Source organism: Rhinatrema bivittatum, chromosome 12, assembly GCF_901001135.1.
Source record: "Rhinatrema bivittatum chromosome 12, aRhiBiv1.1, whole genome shotgun sequence".
Taxonomy (NCBI): domain Eukaryota; kingdom Metazoa; phylum Chordata; class Amphibia; order Gymnophiona; family Rhinatrematidae; genus Rhinatrema; species Rhinatrema bivittatum.
Window position 1 is genome coordinate 22,438,203 of NC_042626.1, and position 27,183 is coordinate 22,465,385.

Here is a 27,183-nt window from a genome sequence, read left to right on the forward strand (position 1 = left end):
TAGATATATAGCCTGTGGGGAAACCCTTGCTATATCAGGGAGCCAATAATCAAATTGCCTATATTAGTGCAAATACTGGCAGAACTTTTTACTCATGGGGTTTACACCAATAATCAGAGCAAACTTACTCTGTTTATTGTGCTGGCCACATTTTAAAGGCAAATGCATGTAGCTGCATTTTCACATCTATGTGCATTTTCCCCCGTTCCCAGGAATGCCTCCCAACACCATAGGTAGAATAATGCACATAGTTTTTATATGCATTGAGGGTATGTAATTTTCAAGAAGCCAATTTACATGGGTAAAAAACATTTTACCCACTAAAAAATTCAGCTATCAAAATGGCTCTCTGGCTTTATTAATCTAACAGCACTTCAACACATTTATCTGCAAATTCACTTGTGAAAATGCTCTTGGATGTGTGTATGTTATTACACAGGTCTGGAAGACAAGAAACAAAAAGGTTAATACATTCTTTTTCTGTCTGCATCCAGCTGCTCTGTGACCCCCCCAGCATGGTCCCACCAGGGAGCTACACGAGAAATGAAGGTTTCCAGTAGTGGTGGGCTACAGAAACTCAGTCATAGTACTGCTTCCAAGTTATAAGCTGTTTGAGACATAGCTTTATTAATAACTGTTACATCATGATAGGTTGGGGCAAGTAAGAAAAGGTAACAGCCTTCTAGAAGTTATACTGGAGACCCTAGCATGAGAAGAGAGGACACTAACAAATCATGTGAAATACCTGAGCAGATGCCGAGCTATGGTGGGCCTGTCGACAGTGACTTTGGAAGAGGGCAGTATCACGGGGTCAGCCATTAAAGTGCTCATGATAGGATCTAGGAACTCATCTGGTGCATCAGCATAGGTCTCTTCCTCCTGCAGCTGCCGGTCTGCGAGAGACTGAAACCCCAAGAGGCTGTTAATGTTAAGGCAAGAACACATCCTTCTCAAGCCCAGGTGGCCACCTCACCCCAAACTCCAGTGGTCTCTTAATACTCAAATACAGCAGATCAGGGCACCTGCCACCTGCTATGGCAGGCTAGAGAGCCTTCTTCACACATAGCTCTGTCAGGCACATGGTCTAACCCTGCTCTCAATCCATTACATTTAGTCAGAGGGGGTCTGAGGACTTCTCTAAATGTGGGTTATTTAGTGGCTGGGGAGATGGAGGGGACGGATTCAGAATAAGGGAAAGATGTCCAGTTCTTGGACTGTGTGATATAAGAAGAAAACTTTAGAGCTCAATATAGGAAACTTGGTTCTTACCTGCTAATTTTTGTTCCTGGAGTACCACAGATCAGTCCAGAAAAGCGGGTTTTGCATTCCCATCAGCAGATGGAGGCAGAGAACAAAACGTTGAGGCACTGCTACATAACAGAGTGTGCCACCTGCAGTCCCTCAGTATTGACCTGTACCCAAGCCAAAGTAGAGCCAAATACCCAACTTCAATGAACAACTTCCCCCACTAGGGTGAACATGGGAAACCAGGGTCGGAGCCCCCTGAAGCAAAGCCTTCAGATCCAACAAATGAACCAAAAACCTTTCAGTCTTAAAGTTTCAACTATATACACAAAATAAGTTCTGCAGAAACACTTATCGCAACCATATCAGTCTTTCGGAATCTAGGGGACAGTCTCTGGACTGATCTGTGGTATTCCAGAAACAAAAGTTAGCAGGTAAGAGCCAATTTTCCTTTCCTTTCATAACCCAGATCAGTCCAGACAAGTGGGATGTACTCAAGCTCCCCTATACTGGGCGGGAACCCGAAAGACCCACTCTTAGAACACCCTCACCGAAACTCATCTCCTCTGGCGCCTGCACATCTAAGTGGTAATGCCTGGTGAAAGTGTGAAGGGAAGACCATGTTGCTGCTCCATAGATCTCTTGTGGCAACACCAATTGATATTCTGTCTAGGAGTCCGCTTGCGCTCTAATAGAATGTGTCCGCAAACCCTCCATAAACTTTCGACTTTTACAGAGATAGACCAAAAAAAATAGTTTTCTTTAACCAACGATCAATAGTGGCTTTAGACGCCTTAGTTCCCTTATTCGAGCCCCCCCCGAACATGACAAATAGATGATCAGGTTGTCGGAAACTGTTAGTGACCTTAAGATAATGCATCAGGGTCTGCTGCACATCTAATAAGTGAGGTTCCCTTGCAATAGTTCCCTCCACAGACAAATTTAGAAATACTGGCAGTTCCACCATCTGGTTGAGGTGGAACGAAGAAACAACCTTCAGCAAAAAACAAGGGTACTGTACACAAAGACAGGCCATCTGCCAAAATCCTCAGGAACATTCCCTACAGGACAAAGCCTGAAGCTCTGAAGTCCTTCTGGCCGAACAAACTGCCACCAGAAACACCGCTTTCAAGGGGAGGTCCTTTAGCGATGCCCTCCGCAAAGGTTCAAATGGAGGGCCACAAAGACCTCGCAAAACCAAATTAGGATTCTACAAGGGATACGTGCTTCGCAACGGCAGTCGCAAATGCTTGGCCCCCTTGAGAAGATATATATGATACAGATGAGAAGCTAAAGATTTTCCCTGCAACTTCTCCCAAAGGCAACTCCGGGTGCAGGTGGCAGCCTTAAGTGAATTATAGGCCATACCCTTTGACAAGCCCTGTTGAAGAAAGGCCAAGATGTGCAGAATATCCACCATAATGGATCCAGGCACTCTTTCACACACCAGGATTCAAACACTCTCCACACTCTGACATAAGCCAGCAAAGTGGATGGTCTTCTTGCCTGAAGTAACGCAGCCACAACTGCCTTCAAGTACTCTTTCGATCTCAAGTGTCTCCTCTCAAAAACCAAGCCTCTAGACAAAACCAATCCACCCAATCCATAAAGATAGGCCCTTGCCTGAGTAGGCTTTGCAGATAAGCCAACTGGATTGGTTCGTCCAAGGCAAGAAGAATCAGATCTGCAAACCACGGATGTTGCAGCCACTCTGGCACCGCCAGAACGACTCTGCCTGGATGTCATTCTGTGTGCCGCAAGACACTATCTACAAGAGGCCACAAAAGGAACCCAAAGAGCAGAATTCCTATTGTCCACAGAAGAACCAGAGTAAAGCATCAATCCAAGTGTCTATTAGCTGCCCTTTAAAGAAAATAAGACACCCCTACCTCATCATCTCATGTGTTCCCTGTTTATCAAACGAGAGTTCTGAACTGTTAAATAAGTTATCCTGTTACTTTGTATACCATACAAGTTTTCCAAATTGTTAACTAAGTTACTCTGTTACTATGCAAAGAATAACAAGACACCATTGTCAAATTATTCCATGAGTTACTATGTAAACTGATGTGATATGCCATATCGAATGTCAGTATATAAAATCAAATAAATAAATAAATCCCTTCGGCCTCTACCTCTCTTCTGCGACTGAAGAACCACACCGTTTTGGCATTGCTGCACAATGCCATCAGATCCAGTTAGGGGACTGCACCACCTGGCTCAAATGAGATCCAAGGCCTCTCAACTCCCATTCCCCTAGATCTTCCTGCTGCCTGCTGAGATAATCTGCCTGCACATTGTCCGCTCCAGCCATGTGATGCCGCAATCCCCTCCGGATATTGTTCCACCCAGACAAACAATTCCTGGGCCTCCAGAGCCACACCTCGACTCTTCATCCTGCCCTACCGATTGATATACACCTCTTTTGTTGCATTGTCCGAGAACCCTTGCACCATTCGTCCCCGAACCTGAGGGAGAAATTCCACCAACGCCCTGCGCGCCACCCTCGTTTTCAAATGATTGATAGACCAGGAAGCTTCTTCTGGCGACCACAGCCCTTGGGCTATCCGTCCTTGACAGACTGCCCCCCAACCTCTGAGGCTGGAATCAGTGGTCACCACTACCCAGTCCAGCACCTCCAGATCCACTTCCTTCTCCAAACTGGGCCGAGATACCCACCATGAGAAACTGGACCTGGAGATCCCTAGCAGCGGTAAGGAGAGATGAAACTCCTCTGACAACAGATTCCATCAGGACAGAAACACCCTATGGAGTGGACACATATGGGCAAAGACCCATGGCACCAAATCCATTGTAGATGCCATAGAACCCAGAACCTAAAGATAATCCCAGGCCCTGGGCATCAGCATTCGAAGTAGTCAGATCACCTGCATCCGCAACTTCAGAATCCTCTCCGAGGTAAGAAACTTAGCGCAGCCAGGTGTCGAATTTCGCTCCTAAGTATTCCAATGCCTGGGTTGGAACTAGGTGACTCTTTGCTAAGTTCACCACCCAGCCCAGCAATTGCAACATCTGAACTGACTAATGACATTCCACCTCAGACTTTGCTCGGATAAGTCAGTCATCTAGATATGGATGAACTAGGACCCCTTCTCTCCGGAGTGCCACAGACACCACCACCACCACCACCACCACCTTCGTTAAAGTCCGTGGTGCTATTGTCAGCCCAAAGGGAAGGGCTCAAAATTGGAAATGCTGTCCCAGCACCATAAACTGAAGAATTTTCTGATGTTCCGTGCATATGGGTATGTGCGGATAAGCCTCATCAAGATCAACGAAGCCAAAACCTCCACTCGATGGACCGCCGCTATTACTGTCCACAATGTCTCCATACAAAATTGGGGCACCTGTAGCACCACATTGACTTTCTGCAGGTCCCTTCTTTCTTGGGAACCACAAAATAGAATACCTCCCTCAACCCTGCTCCAAAGATGGTACCAGAATGATTGCATCTAACCGCTAAAGGCAATGCAACATATCCCAAACTGCCTCTCACTTGCTGTGGTAAGTGCAGTGGGACACCATGAAGGCTTCCCTGATGGGGCAAGAAAATTCTAAAGTGGAACCATCCCCTTTGACCCCTAGGACCCATTGATCCGAGGTGATTCTGGTCCTCCCTTTGTAAAATTGTGACAGGCATCTCCCCGACAGCTTCCTCAATAGAGCTGACCATCCTGCCTCCATTGCGAAGATTTACCACCTCCGGTGCTCTGACTGGAACTCTCTCTGGGTGGGTCTTCAGGAATCCCGAAAGGACTGCTGCCTTCCAGATCCATGCTTCTGAGATACTGAAGAACTCTTGTTGGGACAAATCCATCTCATATCCCAGAAATGGGCATGAGCCGGGAAAGTCTTCTTGCCGATCTTCGTATCCTCCAGTAGTTTGTTCCCCTTCGACTCTCCCAACTGCTTCATCAACTGCTCCAGGTCCTCTCCAAAAAGAAGCTTCCCTTTAAAGGAAGATTACAGAGTTGAGACTTGGACCACATGTCCACTGACCAATTCCATACCCACCGAAGACTGCATGCAGAGACTGCCGCGACCATACTCCTGGTCGAAGTCCAGATAAAAATCATACAGTGAGTTGGCCACGTATCCAACCCCAGCCTCCAACTGGGCCACCTGCCTAGTGTCCCTAGCATTGGCTAAAGCTCTTCTTCTAAGACTTCTGCATCTAGAGTAAGCAGGCCCTTTGTATCAGACTACCACAGATTGCCGCCCAGAGGCTCAAGGCTAAGACCTCAAATATCCTTTTCAGCTAAATTTCCTAATTTATATCCTGCGCATTCTTTAGCTCTGCCGTCCCTGCTATCAGAATGGTCATCTTCTTGGTGACCGCCGAAACTGCTGCATCCACTTTAGGCAATACTAGCAGAAGAGAAGCGTCCTCAGTCAAAGGATATACCTTCGCCATTGCCCTGGCCACCCTAAGACCCGCTTCCAGAAAATCCCATTCCCAGTTCACCAGCTTCTTAACCTTCTTAGGCAGCGGAAAAGCTTTCAGTAGACCTCGTAGCTCATCCAGCACCAGGTCCACCCCTTCATTATTGGATTCCTCCTGGAGCACCTTAATATCCAGCTCCTTTAGAATCTGGGGAATAAGAGGCTTCAACTCCTCTTTGCGGAAGAGCCGAACCACTTGTGAATCATCTCCCTCCGCAAATGGAACCTCTTCCAGATCAGAAAGATCCTTGGTCCCATCCAGGTCCATCCCCGTCATGCCATCTGCTGGGTGATCTCCAAGATCATCCCCAACCCATCCTGGAAATCATTGGAGTCCTCTGCTTCATCCTTCCTAACATGATGGGCAAGGCACAAAAGGCAGAGCAATCACCCAACCCATGGGCTGAGGATCCCTTAGGCCTCAGAATGATGCTGGGGTTGCTGATTCAGGCACAATTTACGTCCTGCACTTTTCCTGGCTAGAGATGCCTTGTGCATAGGCCAAAATTTGTGAAAAGCTTCCACGTCCTAGTGCCCTCAGTCTGGCATGGGCTCATCCGTCTGACTCTCCTCCCCCTGATCTTCCACCCCGGCCTGAATTGCAGGCGGAAGCAGGAGAGAGATGTCCCTGGACTCCTGAGAGACAGACTGCCTCTTGCTGTGTGCCACTCTCCTGCCTGTCAGGCTGCACTCTCTCCCCCAGAGTTTTCCTGACAGCCCCATGTGAATGAGTGGCCCACCTGGTGCCTGCAGTTCCCTCCCCTCCTGCAGCACACTTCCAGCACAGCGAAGTCCTAATTGAGCCACAAAGGGTTGGAGGCACAGGCCTGACATGTTTTCCCGTGTTTGGAGACAGATGCCGGTACCATTAAGCACATACGCAGCAGAGTCTGCCTACAGTGCTAAAATGTCAGCCCAATTATGGGCTCGAGACACAAGCTGACAACACTGCCCCAAAGCTTTACCAGCCTGAAAACACTGCCCTGAAGCTCCGGAAATCAGCAAGCCCTCAGCCTCTTCCTCCCTGATGGTCTACTGTGCGACTATAAGGTCCTTCAGCTGCTAGGTTTTTTTGGTTTTTTTTTTATTAAAGAAACAGCAACAAGAAAAAAAACAAAACAAAAACCAAACACCCCAGCTAGAAGAAATAAATCCTTCCCCGCTGCTGGAGAAACCTTGGGGAAGAAGCCTTCAGGAGGAAAGAGGGAACCAGGACCCCTAGTTTTCAGACCCCTGGATGCTGTGGGCTAAAGCTGATCAGGGATTGCCAACCCCTCCGCTAGCCCGGCTCAACCTGAGGGATGGTCCACAAAGATACCTAACACCTCAGGGAGTATCTCCTTCAAATCTTCTCCTCTCTTCTAACCTAACTCCTATTTATTTTCAGACTGCAAGTCCGCACCTCTACCATCTGCTGGAGACAGAGAAATACTGAGGGACTGCAGGTGGCACTTTCGGTTATATAGCAGTGCCAGAAACCTTTTTATTCCCTGCCTCCATCTGCTGCTAGGAATACAAAACCCACTTGTCTGGACTGATCTGGGGCATGAACAGGAACTTATAGTGAGCAATTTTCAAAACTGTACGGACAGGTACAAAGTGCAAGGATACTTTTACTAGTGGATTTTGAGCATAAGCATTCTTTCCTTTTCAAAACAGCCCAAGGAAAAAGTACCAGCAGAGAATTGCATGTGCTTTTTCTGGCCAAGACTATTGGACAAATTACTTACCTGATAATTTCATTTTCTTTAGTGTAGACAGATGAACTCAGAACCAATGGGCTATGCTCCCCTGCCAGCAGATGGAGACTGAGTCAGATTTCAAAGCTGTCACCCTAGGTACACCCCTGCAGTGACCTCAGCCCTTCAGTATTCTCCTCAAAAACTACTGTGGACATACTATTGAAAAAACTTTATTAAAAACGGATAACCGTAACTGTACTCAAACACTGAACCCCAGTAAGATTATAGATGGCCTGATCTAGGGACCTGATGACAGCTTATCCATAATCTCTTGGAATCTATATTCACTCCACAGGCGTATCCTTGGCACCATTCTTGGGCAACCATGGAGGGGATGCTCAGTCCATCTGTCTATACTAAGGAAAACAAAATTATCAGGTAAGTAATTTCTCCATTTCCTAGCGTGTAGCCAGATGGATTCAGGACCAATGAGATGTACAAAAGCTATTCCCGATCGGGGCGGGAAGCTGCCCGCGGTCCAGTTAACACCGCCCTTGCAAAGGCTGCGTCTTCACGGGCCTGAATGTCCAGGTGATAGAACCTGGAGAAGGTGTGCAAGGAGGACCACATTACCGCTCGGCAAATGTCGACAGGGAACAGCAGTTTAGCTTTCGCCCATGAGATCGCCTGAGCCCTAGTGGAATGAGCTTTAACCTGAAAAGGTAATGGCTTTCCTGCCTCCACATAGCTCACTGGATTAAGGAGGTGGTCACGGGAGCCTATGGTAGCCCACAAAGGTGGTTCGCCCTGTTTTCTTCCACTGTGAAGGACAAACAGGCGGTCCATCTTTCAGACCGATTCTGAAACTTCCAGATACCACACCAAAAGCCTACTGATATTCAAATGATGGAGGAGACTGTATTCTTCCATGTCCTTGTGCTTATCTAGGGATGGTAATGATTCAAATGAAAGTCCAAGACTACCACCTTGGGCAAGAAGGATGTAATGGTATGAAGCTGTAGCGATCCTGGAGTCATCCGGAGAAACGGTTCCCAACACAAGGCCTGTAGTTCAGAAACGCAACGTGCTGAGCATATAACTACCAGGAACACCATTTTCAAGGTTAATAAATGCAAGGAAAGACTGTGCAGTGGCCAAAAGGAGGGTCCTGCCAAAAACTTAATACTAGATTAAGATTCCACAAGGGAACCAGCCACCATAGGGATAGCCAGAGGTGTTTCACCCCTTTCAGAAAAACGGGCCACGTCCGGATAAGACGACAGGCGGGTTTCCGTGCACCTTACCCCTGAAACAGGAGAGAGCTGCTACCTGGACCTTCAAGGAAATTAGGGTCAAACGTTTATTCAAGCCATCCTGCAAAAAAAATCCAGAATTAGTGGGATTTGGACCGCCCGAGGAGAAACCCCATGCTCCTCCCACCAGGCCTCAAATACTCTCCATCCCTAGCTTATGTGCAGGTCTGGAGAGAACTTCTGCGCACGGAACAGGGTGGCAATTACTGCCACCGAATATCCTCACTTCATCAGGTGAGCCCTCTCAAGGGCCAGACCTTAAGACAGAATCAAGCTGGATCCTTGCGAAGGACTGGTCCCTGCTGTAGCAGGTCCCTGTGTGGTGGGAGGCATTGGGGGGGGGGGGGGGGGGAAGTCTCCACCAGGAGTCTCTGCATGTCTGCATACCATGGTCCCCTGGGCCAATCTGGAGCTACTAGTAGGACTAATCCCCTATGGTGCTCGATTCTGTGAATGAATCTGCCCAGCAGGGGCCACGGAGGGAAGGTGTACAGCAACTCCTCTTCCAGCCAGGTTTGAACGAGAGCGTCAATCCCCAGGGACCACTGCTCTCTTCTGCAACTGAAGAATCGGGGAACCTTTCCATTGTGAGATGTGGCCAGCAAATCGATGGACAGGAGACTCCAGCAATCTACCACCAGCTGAAAGGCTTTAGCCGATAATGCCCACTCTCCTGGATCCAGACTCTCCCTCTTAGGAAAGTCTGCTCTGATGTTATCTTTTCCTATGATGTGGGAGATTGATATCGTCTGTAGATGTATTTCCACGCATTCCATAAGGAGGTCTATCTCCTGTGACACTTGCTGGCTTTTGGTTTCCCCCTGGCGGATCATGAGGACTACCATCATTGCGTTGTCCAACATTACGTGGACCGCTTGACCCTGGAGTATGTGGCTGAATTGTAGACATGCCAATTTGACTGCCCTGGCTTCCAGGCAGTTTATGTTCCAGAGGGCCTCTTCCTTGTCCAACGCCCCTGGGCCATCAGTTCCTGACAGTGAGCTCCCCCAGCCCCGGAGGCTTGCGTCCGTCATGAGGACCAGCCAGTTCGGAAAGGACAGGAGTACACCCCTGCCCAGATTAGCTTTCTGTAGCCACCACTGGAGCTGAGAGCATACTTCTATCGGTAAGTGGAGGTGAATCAAATAGTCAAGAGACTGCAAGTTCCAACGTGACAGCAAGGTGCGTTAAAGAGGTCGCATGTGTGCCCTCGCCCATGGCACTACTTCCAGGGAAGCCACCAGAGAACTTGAAGATATGCCCGACTGTGCAGAGTTATCATGCTCATCAACCGATGTACTTGGGACATCAACCTCCTTATCTGTGTAGTCTGAAGGAAGACCTTGCCCTGCTTGGTGTCAAATCAGACTTCCAGATATTCCAAGGACTGGGAGGGTTTGAAACTGCTTTGTCCAGGTTTACAACCCAACCAAGTTCCTGAAGCAAGGAGGTCACCCTGTTGGTCACCCAGGACTCTTCCACAGACTTTGCCCAAAGCAACCAGTCGTCCAAGTACAGGTGCACCAGGATTCCCTCTCTTCTCAATGCTGCCACTATGACTACTATAATTTTGGAAAATGTTCTGGGAGCAGTAGTCAGGCCAAAGGGCAGCATCCAAAACTGATAATGGTGACCCAGCACTGCAAAGTGTACGAAACAATGCTCTTGACGGATTGGAATATGTAGGTAGGCCTCGGATAGGTCCAGGGAAGTTAAGAACTCTCCCGCTTGTACGGCCATTATTGCGGAGCGTAGGGTTCTATGCAGAAATGAATCATTTGTAGATGTCGGTTGACACTCTTGAGATCCAGGATAGGGCGAAAGGAACCTTCCGTCTTGGATATGATGAAATAGATGGAATACGCCCTGTACTTTCCTGGAGTGCAGGTTCTGGGGTCATAGCCCTCATCCTGAGGAGCCTTAACAGGGTAGTCTCCACCACCTGCTTCTTGTGCTGGGAGTAGTAAGGAGATATCATGAACATGTCCCTAGGAATGCTGCAAAATTCCAGCACATAACCTTCTCGTATGACCTCCAGTACCCATTTGTCCGAAGTGATCTCAACCCACCATTGGTGGAAAAGACAGTTGACCCCCTATCTCCTCGTTCTGAGAGTGGGTTGGAAAAATTTCATTGGGGGGTTTGGGACAAACCTGAACCCAAGCCTGCCTCTCTCTTGGGCTGTCGGCTCCGAAAGGACTGAGACCTCCCCAAAGGACCGAAACCTCTGAAATGTTGAGTTTTTGTATGGGTGAAGGCGTTGGGAGCCCTTGGATCAACCCCTCATAGGCGAGGAGCGCTGTAACTACTTTCTCTTATCTTCTGGTAGCCGGGGAACTGGGGATTCACCCCATTTACTAGCCAGCTTTTCCAATTTGCTTCCAAAGAGAAGTGATCCTTTAAAGGGCATCTTTGTGAGATTTGGCTTGGAGGTAGCGTCCACTGACTACTTCCGCAACCATAGATGTCTTCTGGCCGCCGCCACTAAGGGCACTTAGCTAAAAAGGCAACGGAGGGTTTCGTAACCGCTCTGGAATTCGCCCAAGTCAGCCACCTCCCGAGAGAGGAGCAGACAAGAACGAGCCAGCAGGGCACAATAAGAAACAATCTGTAAGGTCATTGGTATTGCATCAAAGGCCTGTTTAAGGATGAATTCCATCAGTCTATTGTGTGCATCCTTTAAGGCCGCTCCTCCCTCCACTGGGATAGTTTGCTTAGAGATGGCACAGACCGGCGCATCCACTTTAGGGAAACACAAATGTTCTTTTGCTTCTGGATCCAGTGGGTATAGAGCTTTTAACACTCATCCACCTTTAAAACTTGCTTCTGGGGCATTCCACTCCAGGTCAATCAACTCCTGGATGGCTTCCAGTACCAGAAAGTAGCAAGAGGCTTTCTGCAAGGAAATCAGAATGGGATTCTTCTTTGGTTCCATCATAGAGTCCGCCCCAGGAACTCCCAGCATCTTCAGAGTCTGGGAAACCAGGACGGCAATTCATCTTAATAGAAAAACCATAACATGGTCCGATACGGTTCTAAACCAGGGGGAATTTCCCCATCTTCCACGGAATCTGTACCCTCTTCCTCGTCTGTGCTGTCCAGGTCCCTGCCAGGGACACCCTTGGTGAGGTGAGGTGCTTCGTGGTCTACCAACAGGACTGGGAAAGGGAGGGCTTACCGGCTGAGGTTCTGTCTGCACAGGGGCAAGCAAGGTAGCAGACTACACCTGTACAAAGGCTTGAAGGCCTTGAAAAAATTCCACCCAAGAGAAGGCAGCTGGGTCCATGCTTAGCCCAGGAGGTACTGGATTAGGTGCAGTCAAATTTCCCTCTCCCATGGATTACTCAGGGGTACTCAGAATTAAGGCTGTGGCTGACCCACCTCTGAATGGGAGGAACCAGGCTTAGTAAAATCTGGGGAAGCCAACTCTCCCTGGGCTTCCTCACAGTGCTGACATAAGTAAGAATCCAGGTCAGACTGTGCAGCCTTAAAATGACAAGCAGTGCAGAGAGAAAGGCGCTTATGTTTCTTTGCTGCCAGAGCCATAGGTGATGCTGTGTGTTCAGTCGGCTCATGCTTAAAATTTTATGTGCACAAATTTCGAACGCCCATGTGGGCCATGGTGAGATGCACACACTGCCCGTGCGCCTGGCTTTACTTGAATTCTGCACCCAGCCAACATGCACTGCATGTACTAACGCTCTATGGAGGGCAATATAGCACGCAGAAAGACATGTGCAAGATGGCACCGCCGCGGCTTACCCCGCGGCATGCCGACCAAACCTAAAGCGAAGCCTAGCCCACTTCCCCTTACCCCAATGGGATCAGGAACGATGTTAGTACGGCGCACCAAGCAAGGAAAACGCAGGAAGTCTTACCGAAACCCCTCCAAAACGTCTCTGAATTGGGAGGTAAATCTTTTTTTTTTTTTTTTTAAACTTACCTGAGGCTCAGCACTTACCAGATGAGTACAGGGACTGTCTCTGGCTGCGGGGAGAGGGGGCTCTGGCTCTGCTCTGCTTCCTGCACCCGCTGCCTTTCAGTTGCTTGAGCAGCAAAGTCCACGCCAGGAACTGGCTACCGTACCAAGCACACCTCTGAGGGATCTCAGAAATCACCTCAGGAATTCTCAGCTGGGGGAGGGACTTTTAGATATCACCGCAGGAGAGCAGGGTTCAATTTTCTCTCCAATTTAAAATTAGAATTTCTTCTTCCAAAAAGTACAGCGATCCCCAAAAGGGAAAGCACGTCCACATCTGCTGGAGACGAAGAAATACTGAAAAGCTGAGGTCACTGCAGGGTTGTATGCAGGGTGAAATCTGCTTTGAAATCTGAAGTCTCTATTTGCTGGCACGGAAGCATAACCCATTGGGCCTGAGGCCATCTGGTTACACACTAGGAAAGCATATTTTGGCCTAACCCTAGCCCAGGAACACCTCCAAGAAAATGCAGGTAAGATTAGGTGCATTGTAGAATGCCACACCTACTTTTACCCACATACAGGGTATGCAATTTTCAAATATCCCTTTTGCTCCGGTAAATGGCTTTTGAAAAAACTGCCCTCATAATATACATCTGGCTGTTAAATTGAAAATCCCTCTCCAACAGATAGCATAACAGAATGACACCTTCCACAAACCACACTGTTTCTCACTTAGATTCTGTCTGAGCCATGTCTGATTAGAAAGCTATTGGGATACAGGACTGCTACACCCCCTTGGATGGATGGATTCCCATGGATAAAGGAGGATGGTTTCTCCCTTTTGCCTACAGGGATGAAGATTACACTCTTCCCAGATGGAACAAGGAACACAAACACACCCACACTCCCTTGGGATGGATGTCACCACCCCTAATCACCCTGGGATGAAGGTCAATTATATACACACTTCCCCTGAATGGATGGTTATCCCTATTCCCTACCCCAGTCTCTGATTTCGGGGAGAGCTCTTGTGGCAGGTGCACATCTCTCTCACCTTGATCCTCTCAGCCAGGTTACTGAAGGCTATAATCATGTTCCCAGGTTTATTTATCTTCCTTAAGACTCTGACTGTCTGGGCAAAAAGGGTGGGGGAATACGACCGCCCATCCTTGGGCACAGTGGCACAAAAATTCTCCTCATCCCTGGAGAATCAATCAGAAAAGAACATGCAGTTAAATGCAAGGGAAAAGAAAATAAATGAGAATTTTCCCATTGGGAAAGCCTGTTTGCAATTAAAGTCTTGTGTTCTTTGCAGTCAACATATTATATAGTACCATTAAAACTAAAATATCATTCAGAGTGTTTGGAAAATTTAAATAAAAGATACAGTACAAAAAAAAACCTTGTATCCTGAGATGTCACCTTTGCTTTCAACCGGAACTATAATTTCTTTAATCTTTAGCTTGCCTATCCCGACTGTATCCTGTGCACACATGCTTATTAAGATTCAGAGAGTATTCTGCTGACTGGCTGACATAGCCCTGCTCCTATATTCCATTCATTGTCTGTCCGTCTGTCAGATAGCATCTCGAGAAGTGCGTTCGCTTTCTGCCTCCAAGGTGGATTTACCAAGGAAACGGAGAGTCAGAATCTGCTGTCCCAGTTAGTCTGTTTCCAATTCATGCATGAAGAGACTGACCCTTTCCCCACACTTCTCCTCTCACCCCAAGTTCAAGTAGATGGTGCAGATGTCAGACACCAGCTGCTGGGGTTTGAAGTCAAACTGACTGAAATCCTTCACCTTCAGAGCCCCCATCTTTGGCCCCACCAGGTGCTGCAAGAAGTAGTTCAGCATGGAGATGATGCGCTCAGCCAGGAACGGGTGCACAAAAAGCGATCTGATCTCTGAGAGTAAGAGAGACACAGCTCCTTATTACACTACCTAGAAGGGGCTTTGCATTACAGGGGCTTTCTTGCCAGTTCCCCTCCCTGGTTACCTGAGGTGAGGAAGGCCAGGGTCCCAATGGTTTCATTGGACATGATGTTGTGGAAGCGAGCCAGCTGGCCAAACATCTGCAAGCTGGCCTCTTTCTCCCGGCGGCTTTCTGCTGACAGATTGTCCCACTCTCCTCGATCCTTTTCTATCTGTTGAACCTTTATTTTACTCAGGTACTACCAACGGTGAAAAGGGAAGAATCAGAGATGGAGAAATGCAGGTACAAGTTAAAGGGAGATGGGTCACATCAGGGTCCAGCTGCCCTACCTGTATGGCTTCATCCAGCAGAAAGATGGCATCATTCATAAGTAGGTTCAGAAAACGCAGAAAGAGAGGTGGGGTCATGGCTTCCAGATTCTGTGAGGCATAGTCAGCTAGATTCTACAGTAAAACCCAAAAATCAAGAGCAAGTCGGGAGAGTGGCATGGTGATCTCAGGCTACCCACATAGTACATAAAGGCAGATAAAGACCAAAAGCCCCAGCAGCAACTTTATGTGCATTTACCCAAAGCAGATCAAAATCCCCATGTGTCCCCGATAGAACTGCTTGTGACTCTCACCTTTATACTCTGCCGGTACATGTCCTTCCCCCACATATACTTGAGGATTGGATACATAGGCCGTCGATAGTTAAACTTTTGCTCAAACTGATGGGGATCTCCTAAAGAAGAGCAAAGGACTCAAGTCACTTTTACTGTAAGGAAAGAAAGCACATCCCCTTGTCTGCTACCATAGCCAGCTGAAAGGCCACTACGAGCTGAGCACGAGGCGTGGCCCAAGAAGTCTGGATGCTGCCAGGCTATAAGAAATGAAAAGGAGCCCCGAGAGGTAGGAGGTCCAGCCTAGTGCTGAAAGGCGACAGATGCTGGGGAAGAGTGACATTATAAGTGCAGTTCTCTTATAGATCCTACTGAAAAGAGCATATAGAGAAGCAGTTTCATTACAGTTCCATAGCTAAAACAATCTGACAGGCAGACTAAAATCCTTCCCTTATGCTAAAAGATTATTTAATTCAGGGCAGAGACCCATTTGCATAGCTCGCCCAAGCAGATCTATGCAAGGGTTTTGTACAATTTGTGACTGGGGTTAGGCTCAGCCCAATTAATACAAATATTGGCAGTCTCCTGGATTGGTAACACCTCTGTCTTTTCTTCTCATGGCTGGCAATTTATGACAGGCAGTTAGAGACTAAAATCCCTGCTTTGTGCTAAGAGATTCTTTAAAATTTTGGACTTTAAATCCCACCCACCTTAATTTCCAGACTGTTGTGTATAGACTTGTTCTCATTAAAGTCTCTCCCTCCCTCCCCCCCATCTGATTTCAAGTGGTTCTTTAATAGATCCTTATGTGGTACAGGGAACAGAAAAATCACAACAGACCCTACAAAGAAAGGATGCTTAGGGTTTGCTCGCTGCAGGAAGGGAGGGGATAGGATAAGGGGTCCTGTTGGAAGCTAGCAAATATCTCACTAGCTTTGGTAGGATGGGGGATGGGCAGTTGTAACGTGAAATTGCAGGAGAAAAATGTACAGGAAACACGAGAAGAAAGTTCGTTACTGGGAGGCTAGCTGATGATGCCCGAAGAGAGCTACAGGCAGAGGTAGTGACAACTAAAGTCATAACAGGATTTGTAAATATCTGGGTGGTCTGAATAGGCCAATTGGTCTTTATCTGCCATTATATTTTATTTACTAAGTTACTACACTATGAAAGGTCTGTCATCCATTGTGACCCTGGGCAAGTCACTATCTCCCATTTAACTGATAACCTCCTTGGATCAGGAACTTGTATTTGTATGTAAGTTGTAAAGCACTATATGAAAGCCAAAATACACAGCAGCACAGGTTACAATGGGCTTAAAAATTTATGATCACGTCACACCCACATTGGAAAAGCTGCACTAGCATTCCATAGCCTTGAAAATTCCATTTAAAATTTTGTTAGTACATATGGTGATTTACAATGCAGCCCCTCAACATTTAAAATACAAATTGAATGTATAAAGACCTAAAAGAGCACTGCTTTCAGTCAGGGATACTCAACTCTTGCTGCTCCAACTGAGGCCAAGTATGTATGTACTTGAAAACAGGCTCTTATGTAGCCTGTTGTTTTATGATATCAAAAAGAAAATAAGAAATGCATGCTGGGTCACACCAAAGTCCATTGAGCCCAGCATCCCGTCTCCAACAGTGGCCAGTCTGTGTTATAAGTACCTAGCAAATCCCATAAAGAAAGCGATTGCTATCCTTCAGGTCGATACAGTAAAACCCGCGGGGAAAGCCAGCGCTCCGAGGCGAGCGCCCGCTCTCCCGACGCGCACACAAGCCACTCTCCTGTGCGCGTGATTTAGTATGCAAATGAGGGCCTGCGGTAAAAAGAGGCACTAGGGACACTAGCGCGTCCCTAGCGCCTCTTTTTTGACAGGAGTGGCGGCTGCCAGCGGGTTTGACAGCCGACGCTCAATTTTGCCAGCGTCGGTTCCCAAACCTGCTGACAGCCACATGTTCGGAAAATGGACGCCGGCATAATTGAGCGTCCATCTTCCGACCCGCGGGCCAATTTTACATTTTCTTTTTCAATTTTTTTTAAATTTTGGGGCCTTGACTTAATATCGCTATGATATTAAGTCGGAGGATGTACAGAAAAGCAGTTTTTCCCCGGCAGAAATTAACGCCAGTCTTTGGGCAGGCGTTAATTTTTGCAAGTAAAATGTGCGGCTTCGCTGCACATTTTGCTTTCTGGATCGCGCGGGAATAACTAATAGGGCCATCAACATGCATTTGCATGTTGCGGGCACTATTAGTTTTGGGGGGGTTGGCCTCGCGTTTTCAATGCGCTATTACCCCTTACTGTATAAGGGGTAAAGCTAGTGTGTCGAAAACACGTGGCCAAAAAGAAAATTATTTCCTTACTTGCTAATTTTTGTTCCTGTAGTACCATGGATCAGTCCAGACCGTGGGTTATGTCCCCCTTCCAGCAGATGGAGTCAGAGCAAAAACTGAGAGAGCGGTCCCTCATGACTGGTGCGCCCTCTGTAAACTTTCAGTATTAAGAATATCCAAGCAACAAAGAAAAACCCCTTGGGATGGATCAATACAAAAATGAATATCAACTAAATTGAACATCAAACTGTAAATCTGAATAGGCAAACTTGCAATGTGAACTTTCAGTCAGTCCCAAACAGGTCCTGAAATGATTATATAGTCGAGCTGAAGGATTAACCCAATGAAAAAACCCCCAAATCCTTAGGGTGGCCATCTGGACTGATCCATGGGTACTACAGGAACGAAAGTTAGCAGGTAAGGAAATAATTTTCTTTTCCCTGTACGTACCAGGATCAGTCCAGACCGTGGGATGTACCAAAGCTTCCCTTAAATAGGGTGGGCCACTGATATCCCAGCTTGAATGACCTGAGCCTCAAAAGAACCAGAGGTCGTTGATTGCAGATACAAGCAATAGTGATGCCCAAAAGTGTGCAAAGACTTCCAAGTAGCCGCTCGGCAAAATTCCTGCGGAGAGACCGCTCGGCTTTCTGCCCAGGAAACTACTTGAGCTCGGAGAGAATGAGCTTTAATACCGTCTGGGGGCTAACGCCCCATGCCAATGGACGCGGTAGAGATTGCTTCCTTTATCCATCGGGCAATGGTGGTCTTTGAAGCCTAGTTCCCCTTCTTGGGACCACTCCAGAAGACAAAAAGATGATCTGATAAGCGGAAGTCATTAGTAATCTCCAGATATCGAAGGACTCCTCGCTTGACATCTAGGTGCTTGAACTCCTTGGAATCCTCATCCTGGAATGATAGCAGTTTCACCTACTGATTCAGATGAAAGACGAGACCACCTTTAGAATGAGGATACTCCGGGATTCGTAGAGCAGAGATAAGGCTCTCTACATGACAAGGCCTGCAGCTCCGAAATTCTGCAAGCGGAACAGATGGCAACCAAGGAAACTGTCTTAAGAGTCAGGCCCTTGAAGGGAGCGCTATATAGTGGTTCAAAGGGCGGCCCGCCAAGAATACGAAGGATCAAAATCAAAACTTCCCGAGGGGCATCAATTGCGAATTGGTGTTTCACATGCTTTACTACTCCCTTCAAGAACTGGACCACGTCCGGGTGTGTTGCAAGAGGAGGACCATCCCGATGATGAACTAGAGCACCTAAGTCTGCCACTTGAACTCAGAGAAAATTGTAGGCTAATCCCCTTCTCCAGCCCTCGCTGTAAGAATGACAAGATCTGGGCTATGGTCGCACGCTGTGGAGAGAGACGTGAGAATTGGCAGCAAGCCTCAAAAACTTTCCAAGCTCGGACATAGGACCTGGAGGTGGAAGGCTTCCTAGCCTTGAGAAGAGTGGAGATAACCGCTGCTGGATACCCTCGTCTCCTCAGCCGGCACCATTCCAAAAGCCAGGCCTCTAGACAGAAGCAATCTACCTGGTCGAAAAATACTGGTCCCTGCCATAGGAGATTCGACAGATGCCCCAAGCGCAGCGGGCGGTCCACCGCTAGGTTGACTAAGTCTGCAAACCATGGCCAACGAGGCCACTCCGGAGCCATGAGAATCATGGGCCCCTGGTGACCCTCTATTCTTCGGAGCACTCTTCCCACCAGGGACCAAGGCGGGAACACGGAACGTAGGATGTTCCTCGGCCACAGGAGGGCTAGGGCATCGACGCCTTCTGCTCCGTGCTCCCTTCTGCGGCTGAAAAAGCACGGAGCCTTTGCGTTCCCATCAGATCCAGATGGGGAGTAGTGCCACTGCCTGCTGGGACAGTTCCCATTCTCCGGGATCTAAGCGCTGGCGGCTTAAAAAAGACATTGTCTACCCCTGCAATGTGAGATGCCGCCAGATGAGACAGGTGGAGTTCCGCCCACGGCATCAGCTGGTTTGTCTCCCGAGTCACACGGAGATTTCTTGTTCCCCCCCTGACAATTGATGTACGCCACAGTCGTGGTATTGTCGGAGAAGATCCGGACTGCTCGGCCTTGTGCTAGGGGGCAGAAAACGCTGCAGCGCAAGACAGACTGCTCTTGTCTCTAGACGGTGGATTGGACAAGTTGCCTGTTCTAGTGTCCACTGACCCTGCGTCGAGTGCCGACCACACACTGGCCCCAGCATCTGTTGTAACGAGTACCCATTGTGGAATCTCGAGCTCTACTCCTCGAAGCAAATGATCTAGGTCAAGCCACGAGGTCAAGCTGTCCTTGGGTAGGGGCGGTATCGGCAGAGGAGCCTGAAATTCCTGAGATAGTGGCTTCCAACAGGAGAGTAATGCTCTTTGTAAGGGACGCATGTGGGCAAAGGCCCAAGGCACATCTGTCACGGAGGCCATGGAACCTAGCAACTGGAGATAGTCCGAGGCTGTGGGAAGTTGGAGGTCCCGAAATGCTGAACCTGAGCAAGGAGCAAGTGGGCCCGCTCCAGACTAAGAGAGCCTGTGCCTACACTTTGATGTCGAAATGAGCTCCCAGAAAGTCGAGGGACCAGGATCCCTTCCTTCCTCAGGGCCACCGCCACCACTACCATCACCTTGGTAAAGGTGCGAGGAGCAGTTGGCAGGCTGAATGGCAGGGCCTGGAACTGTAAGTGCTGCCAGAAAATCTTGAAGCGAAGGAGGCGCTGATGTTCCTTCAGGATGGGGATATGAAGATAAGCCTCCATTCAAGTCCAAGGACACCAGGAACTCTCCCCGGTGCACCGCAGCAATCCCTGAGCACAGAGTTTCCATTCGGAAGTATGGTATCTTGAGTGTCCTGTTTACCATCTTGAGATCCAGGATCAGCCGGAAGGAGCCTTCTTGCTTGGGGGCTACGAAGTAGACAGAATAATGGCAGAGTCCTTGTTCCGGTAGTGGCACCGGAAGAATGACTCCCAGATCCAGGAGGCGGTCTAGTGTCTGACGTACTGCGCCCTGTTTCCTTAGTCCGAACAGAGAAAAGACAAACCTGTCTCAGAGGTCGAGCAAATTCTAAAGCGTAACCGTGCTGCAGAATATCCAAGACGCCCTGGTCTGAGGTGATTGTGACCCACTCCTTGTAGAAGAGTGACAGGCGTCCTCCTATCCGGGGAATCGAAGAGTGGGCCAGCAATGTTTCATTGTGAAGATGTAGTGGCAGTCCCTTGGGCGAGGGTGTCTCGGGCTGATAGTCATACCCGAAAGGAATGAGAACAGGATTGCGATCTAGATGAGGGAGGCCTATGGGACACTGGCTGCACCTGGCGGAAGCGCAGTTGTCCTCAAATGGTTTTGCGTGGAGCTGTACGTTCTGGATCTCAGAGGACGATCTTCGGTAACTTAAGTACCTTATGCTCCCGGAGTGACTTAATAAGTTGCTCCATCTCCTCTCCAAACAACAACTTACCCTTGAAGGGAAGGAAGCCAAGTTGAGACTAGGAGGAGGAATCTGCGGACCAGGTCCTGAGCCAGAGGAGGCGCCGAGCTGAGACTATGGAAACCATAGATCTGGCCAGCACCCGGAAAAGATCGTACAGCGCGTCCACGCCATACGCTATGACGGCTTCTAGCCTTTCCGACTGTTGTGCCTCCCCTGGAGGCAGGTCCTAAGTCCTGAGTAGTTGTTGGACCCACTGGAGTCATGCACGCTGCATCAGGGAGCTACAAACAGCAGCCTGAACTCTCAAGGTGGACGCCTCAAACACTCTCTTCAAATACACCTCAAGTTTGTGGTCCTGCAAATCCCTGAGGGCTGCTCCTCCAGTCACAGGAATAGGTGTCCTAACCGTGACTGCAGATACAGACGCATCCACCTTCGGGACCTTAAGTAGTTCCAGGGACTCCTCGGGGAGTGGGTACAGTCTGTCCATCACTCTGCCAACCCGCAGAGAGGCCTCCGGAGTCTCCCACCCCCTGGACAGCAATTGGAGCATAGGATGAAAAGGAAAGTCTTCGAAGGTGGCTTGAGTCCTGGTAGGACGATATCCTCTCTCTTCGGTGCAGTGCTGGCGGCAGGAGCCTCCTGGGACACCTCAATATCTAATCCGGCCAGGACATATGTGATAAGCGGAACCATCTCATCAATCTGGAAAAGGCATAGAACCCGAGGAACATCCCTTTCGACTTGTGCCGAGAGCGTCGGGGGTGGAGGGTCAGGACCGGTTGGATGGGCAACCGGCTGAACCCTAGAGGATCCCAAAGGGGCCATTGGAATGGCAGGGCCAGAATACTGGTGCTGTACTGGGCCGTGATAGTACCAATCCCCGAGGCCCCCCTGTCATGTCCGGGAGTTCCCCCAGACTGACCACTGTAGGAGGAGGGGGTGCCAAAACCGCATCCTGGTGCTGGCTGAGCCTTGCCAAATAAGCCTCATGCATCAGCAGAATAAATTCTGTGGAAAAAGGCTCCGGGGGAGGTATGGCCGGGGGCCAGAGGGTCCTTGGAGGGCGGCTCTGCGTCGGGGAGGTGCGCCAGAAAGAGAACCAGAGGAGAATGAGGTCCGTCCGGGTCTGAATCCCCAGGAGGCAGCAATGCAGCAGCAAGTAGTGGATCCAAGATGGCTGCCATTCCCGCGTTAGATGGGAACGGGGCCGACCTCCCCACAGCCTGGCGCGCATTTGCACGCAAAACAGACTGCCCTTTAGGGCTCGAGGTGCCCTCCCCGCCAGGGAGGCACCGAGCACACAGGCCTTCCCGGGAGAGCCACGATCCGGGCTCCCCCCACGCGCTGCATCGCGTCAGCCGTGGCATGGAAGCAAGAAGGGCTTGGAACCCAGACCTCCAAAAACCTTCGATAGCAGGAACAAAATTAAAGTCCTGCGTTGCTTAACTAACTTTAACGACCTGTTCTGGTTTTTTGTTTTTTTTTTCAAGCCAGAGGGATGTTGCGTCTCTGATGCTTAGGGGCTGCCCTGAGGAAAAGACATCTCTGAGCAGTGGGTCGATATCGAGGGGGAGAGATTGGACCACCAACTTCATCCCTAAAGGCAGCAAATGACAGCCCTGTAAAAGGAAAGTTAACAAAACTTACCCCCAAAACAATACAGCAATAAATAAAAAGGATGACAGGTCTGCCACTAAATGAAAGCTCTGCCTGCAAGCCTGCAGCAGGACAGCTCATAGAAAGTAGAGCAAAGCTACAATGAAAAGCCTTTGCCCTTTTTTTTTTTTTTTTTTTTTAAATAAGATCCATCCAAGTAAAAAGTGTTAACAAGAAAACAGGAGAAATAAATCAACGAAGACTATTCTCACAGAAAGAAAATGGGAGAACTGAAGGTGCAACCCGAATCTTCTGGAGTCAGAGAAATACTGAAGGTTTACAGAGGGCGCACCAGTCATGAGGGACCGTCCTCTCAGTTTTTGCTCTGACTCCATCTGCTGGAAGGGGGACATAACCCACGGTCTAGACTGATCCTGGTTTATTTATTTATTTATTTAACATTTTTTATATACCGAAATTCTAGCAACAATGTTGCTAGAATTTGTACAGGGAACCCGGGCTAACAGTGCGCACTGTACTGTATCGGCCCGCTTATCTGGCAAATAATATTTTATGGACTTTTCCTCTAGAAACTAGTCCAAACCTCTTAAATCTTGCTATGTTAGTCACCTTGGCTACGGCATCAGGCAAGCGGGTCCCATAGCTTGAAGATGTGTTGGGTGAAAAAAAAATACTTTCTATGATCTGTTTTAAATCTGCTGGTTATTAGTTTCCTAGTGTGCCCTTGTTTTAGTATTATTTGAAAGGGTAAATAACCATCTTTCATTCATCCATTTCACCCCACTCTTGATTCTATAAGCTTCTATCGTGTCTCCTCTCGGCTGCCTCTTTTCCAAGCTGAAGAGCCCTAGCCTGTGCAGCCTCTCAATATAGGGGAGTCATTCCGTTCCCTTTAATCATTTTTGTCACCTTTTTCTCTACCTTTTCTACTTCCATTCTCTCTTGAGATAGGGCAATCAGAACTGCATGCAATATTAGTGTGGTTGCCCCACAGATCAATACATAGGAAACAGAAAATATCCTATTCCTTTTCAGATCAGGCCTAACTTGCTATTTGTTGTTTTTTTGACCACCACACATTGAACTGAGGATTTCAATGTATTGTTCACAAGGACTCAGAGGTACTTTTTCTGGATGGAGACTCCCAATACAGAACCCAGCATTGTGTACCTGTAAGTATGGGGCTATTTTTCCCTATGTGCACCACTTTGCACTTTTCCACATTAAATTTCATCTGCCATTCAAATGCCCAGTCCGCAAGTCTCACAAGGTCTTTGACAGTACCTCGCAATTCACTGCCATTTTAATAATTTTGTGTCATCTGCAAATTTGATCACTTTACTCCCCTGGAAATACCTTAAGGAAAGGAGGTCTATTGATGACTGATTTTTATATCCTTCAAAATGGTCAACAGTCTTTATAATAAAACATATGGGAACAGACTTAAAAGAGCTAAACATGTATACTCTGGAGGATAGGAGGGAAAAGGGAGATATGCTAGACATTTAAATACTTCCAAGGAATAAATGCACAGGAGTTGGGCCTCTTTCAATGGAAAGTAGGCTCTGGAACAAGAAGCCTTGGGCCGAGAGTGAAAGGGGTTAGACTTGGGAGTAATTAAGGAAATATTTCTTTATAGAAAAAGAGTGATGAATGCATGGAACAGCATCCCTAGGAAGATAGTGGAGACAAGGACAGTACCAGAATTCAAGAGAACATTGAACAAGCACAAAAGATCCCCGAGGGAGAAGAAGGGTCTATAAAGCTGAGCAGATGTGAATGGACACATGGTCCTGTCATCACATTCTCTCTTATAGGAAAAGTTATAAAATGTGTTTTCTTAAAGTTACTTTAACTGAGTTCCCCTTCTGCCTGGATCCAGAAGTTTCTTACTGAGAAAATGTGCTTCAATGTTCTCCTGTCCAGTTGTATGTATCACTGACAACCTTGAGATATTCTCTTCTGCCCAATGAAAGAAGGTTGGTCTCCTCAGACACTTCTGGACCGAGTACCCCCTTGTTTGTTCACATAAGCCACTGCTGTCACATTCTCAGAGAGCTCTCAGACTGCTCTTCCCTTCATCAAGGGAAGAAACTGTAAGAGCGCCAATCTTATAACCCTGATCTCTAACCTATTAATGGACCAACATGCTTTCTCCCGAGACCAAAGACCCTGAGCCACCTGATCCAGACAGCGTGCTCTCCAACCTGATACGCTTGCATTCATGGTGAAGAAGATCTACAAAAGGGGCTCCACCAAGATCACACCCTTTGACAAGTTCTAGGGCATTATCCACCAAGAGACTCTCACCAGCACTGGAAGAAGGCAGCACTCATTGTCCTATGATATGACTGAGGCGACCAATGAGCGAGAAGATTGGCCTGCAGGGGGTCATGTATGATATCTAGCCCAAAGGATTAGGTCTAAGACTGCAGCCATGGACTCTAGAAGCTGAAGATAATCCCAAGCTCTGGGAACCCTCTGAACAGGAAACAGCAGCCAGCTGAACAGAAAACCTCTGAACCTGTCCCACAGTCCTTACTACATTCTGAAGTCAGATACACTTGATTTGCCTTCATATCGAACCAAACTCCCAGGTAATCCATTGATTGAGAAGACTGCTCTCTGAGAAATTGATAATTCTTAAGCCTTCTAAGACCTGGACTACTCTGCTGGACAAGGAGATGCCTTCTTGATAATATTTAGCACAGGTCAACCATTCGTCCAGATAAAGATGAACCATAACCCCCCTTTTTTTCTTAAGAGGGCTGCCACAATCACCATGACCTTGGTGAAAGTTCTTGGTGCCATGGTTTGTCCAAAAAGAAGCATTCTGAATTGAAAATGCTGCTCTAGAACACAAAAGGGAAAAAACTTCTAATGGTCCTCCCTAATGGGAATGTGCAAGATCCAGGGTCAAAAGAAATCTACCCTCCTGGACCACTATTAAAAACAAGTAAAAGGTTTCCATTCTGAAATGTGACACACAAAGGCTGCAGTTTATGTTCTTTAGACTGAGAATAGGTCTGTGAAAGCAGTCTCTCTTTGGCATCGCAAAATAAATGGAGTAGTGACAATGACCCCGAGCTTCATGTGGAACTGGTACCACAGCCTTCAACAGCTGGAGCCTTTGAAGATTTGAACTGTCAGCTCTTGGCATGTGGAAGACAAGGAGAGACCATGAAGACATTAGGAACTGGAGTAGCAGAGCATAACCATGCTGGATAACATCCAAGACCCAGTGGTCTGAAGTTATGTGGGTCCACTCTTGGAAGAATTATTGCATATGACTGCTTATGGGAGTGAACCCTTCAAGCTTCAATGAGAAGCGCATCCTGCCTCAGAGGAGCTAGTTTCCGGAACCCCCAAAGAGGCTGGGTCTTTTCCTTGAACCTAAAAGACTGGTGGATGATTTGTCTTTCTGGAGTCCTGTCACTAAACATAGCCCGTTGGCCCAATAATATGATCAACATTTATCTGGTGCCCCTAGCCTTCCATGATCGATTGTGCAGCCATGGGAGAAAACGCATAATTAGCTTGTTGCCAGGATCCTGTATATATTCAGACAATGTCCAGTTTGCTGTCACTTTTCCATCTTCTTGGCAGTCTGTGTTTAATATGGTTGAAATATGTCTGGCTGCTATAGAGCAGTGGCTTAGGCACAATGGGCTAGTCTTTAATATTAATAAAACTGAAGTAATGATGTTGTAGAGATCTAGTAGGGCCAACATAAGATTTTCTAAAATGCAGACTTTTTTTTGTTTGAAAATGTTAAGATATCTCTTGCCATACAAGTAAAATGTTTTGGAATTATTCTGGACAGTAAAGCTTTCGATGACATCCCAGATTGCTGCCGTGAAATCTGGCTGTTCTAAATTGTTTAGCGAGAACATTAAAACAACTTACTAACCAAGGATGATTTTCATTCTATAGTCCAGGAAATGATTTTACCTAGCTTGAACTATTGCAACACACTATACACTGGTTTACTGGCGTATGCTTTACGTGCCCTCCAATTATTACAAGACTCTGCAGCTGTTTAATACATGGAATGGACAGAAGGGCCCACATAACGCCAACTCTGCAAAACCTACACTGGCTCCCAGTTTCTTCCAGAGTTCAATACAAAGTTGCTCATCTAGTACACAAATTGACTTGTGTGGATGCTTTACCGTGGATGAACATAATGCTCCGCACACATAGTCCATCAAGGGCTTTACAGAACGTGCCCTCCATACTCTTTGCCAGACTTGCAGAGACTCTGGGAAAGATCTTTTTCTCTGGCCACTTTTGAGTGGTGGAATGCCTTGCCAGAGGTTTTACGGCTAAAAACATGCTTAAAATTTTTAAAACATGTCAAAGACTCTTCCTTTTCAAACTTGAGTTTCATGATGTAGTTTAATATTGCAGAAAATTCAAGGATGGTTTTTGTCAATGTGTTTATATATTTGTCTTACAGATAGACTGATGATCTGCAGGATGTTTATTTTACTATGGATGCCTTTTACTTGTTAGTAAGCTGCTCAGAGCTTCGGTAATTTGGGCGGCCTATAAATATTTTAAATAAATAAAATATTTGACAACTGCTACAGAATCAACATTTCGGAA

General features: G+C 47.6%; 1 protein-coding gene across 2 annotated transcripts in view; it reads right to left on the reverse strand.

Moving 5' to 3' along the window:
- UBE4A (ubiquitination factor E4A) overlaps positions 1-27,183 on the reverse strand; it is a 62,240-nt gene that overhangs the window by 2,803 nt on the left and 32,254 nt on the right. For both annotated transcript variants that reach the window (XM_029572426.1, XM_029572428.1), the window contains exons 14-19: positions 15,183-15,283; positions 14,890-15,003; positions 14,624-14,798; positions 14,351-14,531; positions 13,681-13,828; positions 746-903 (exon numbers count right to left, since the gene is read on the reverse strand). In XM_029572426.1, the coding sequence (XP_029428286.1) occupies positions 746-903; positions 13,681-13,828; positions 14,351-14,531; positions 14,624-14,798; positions 14,890-15,003; positions 15,183-15,283 (877 nt within the window). The remainder of the gene's footprint in view (positions 1-745; positions 904-13,680; positions 13,829-14,350; positions 14,532-14,623; positions 14,799-14,889; positions 15,004-15,182; positions 15,284-27,183) is intronic.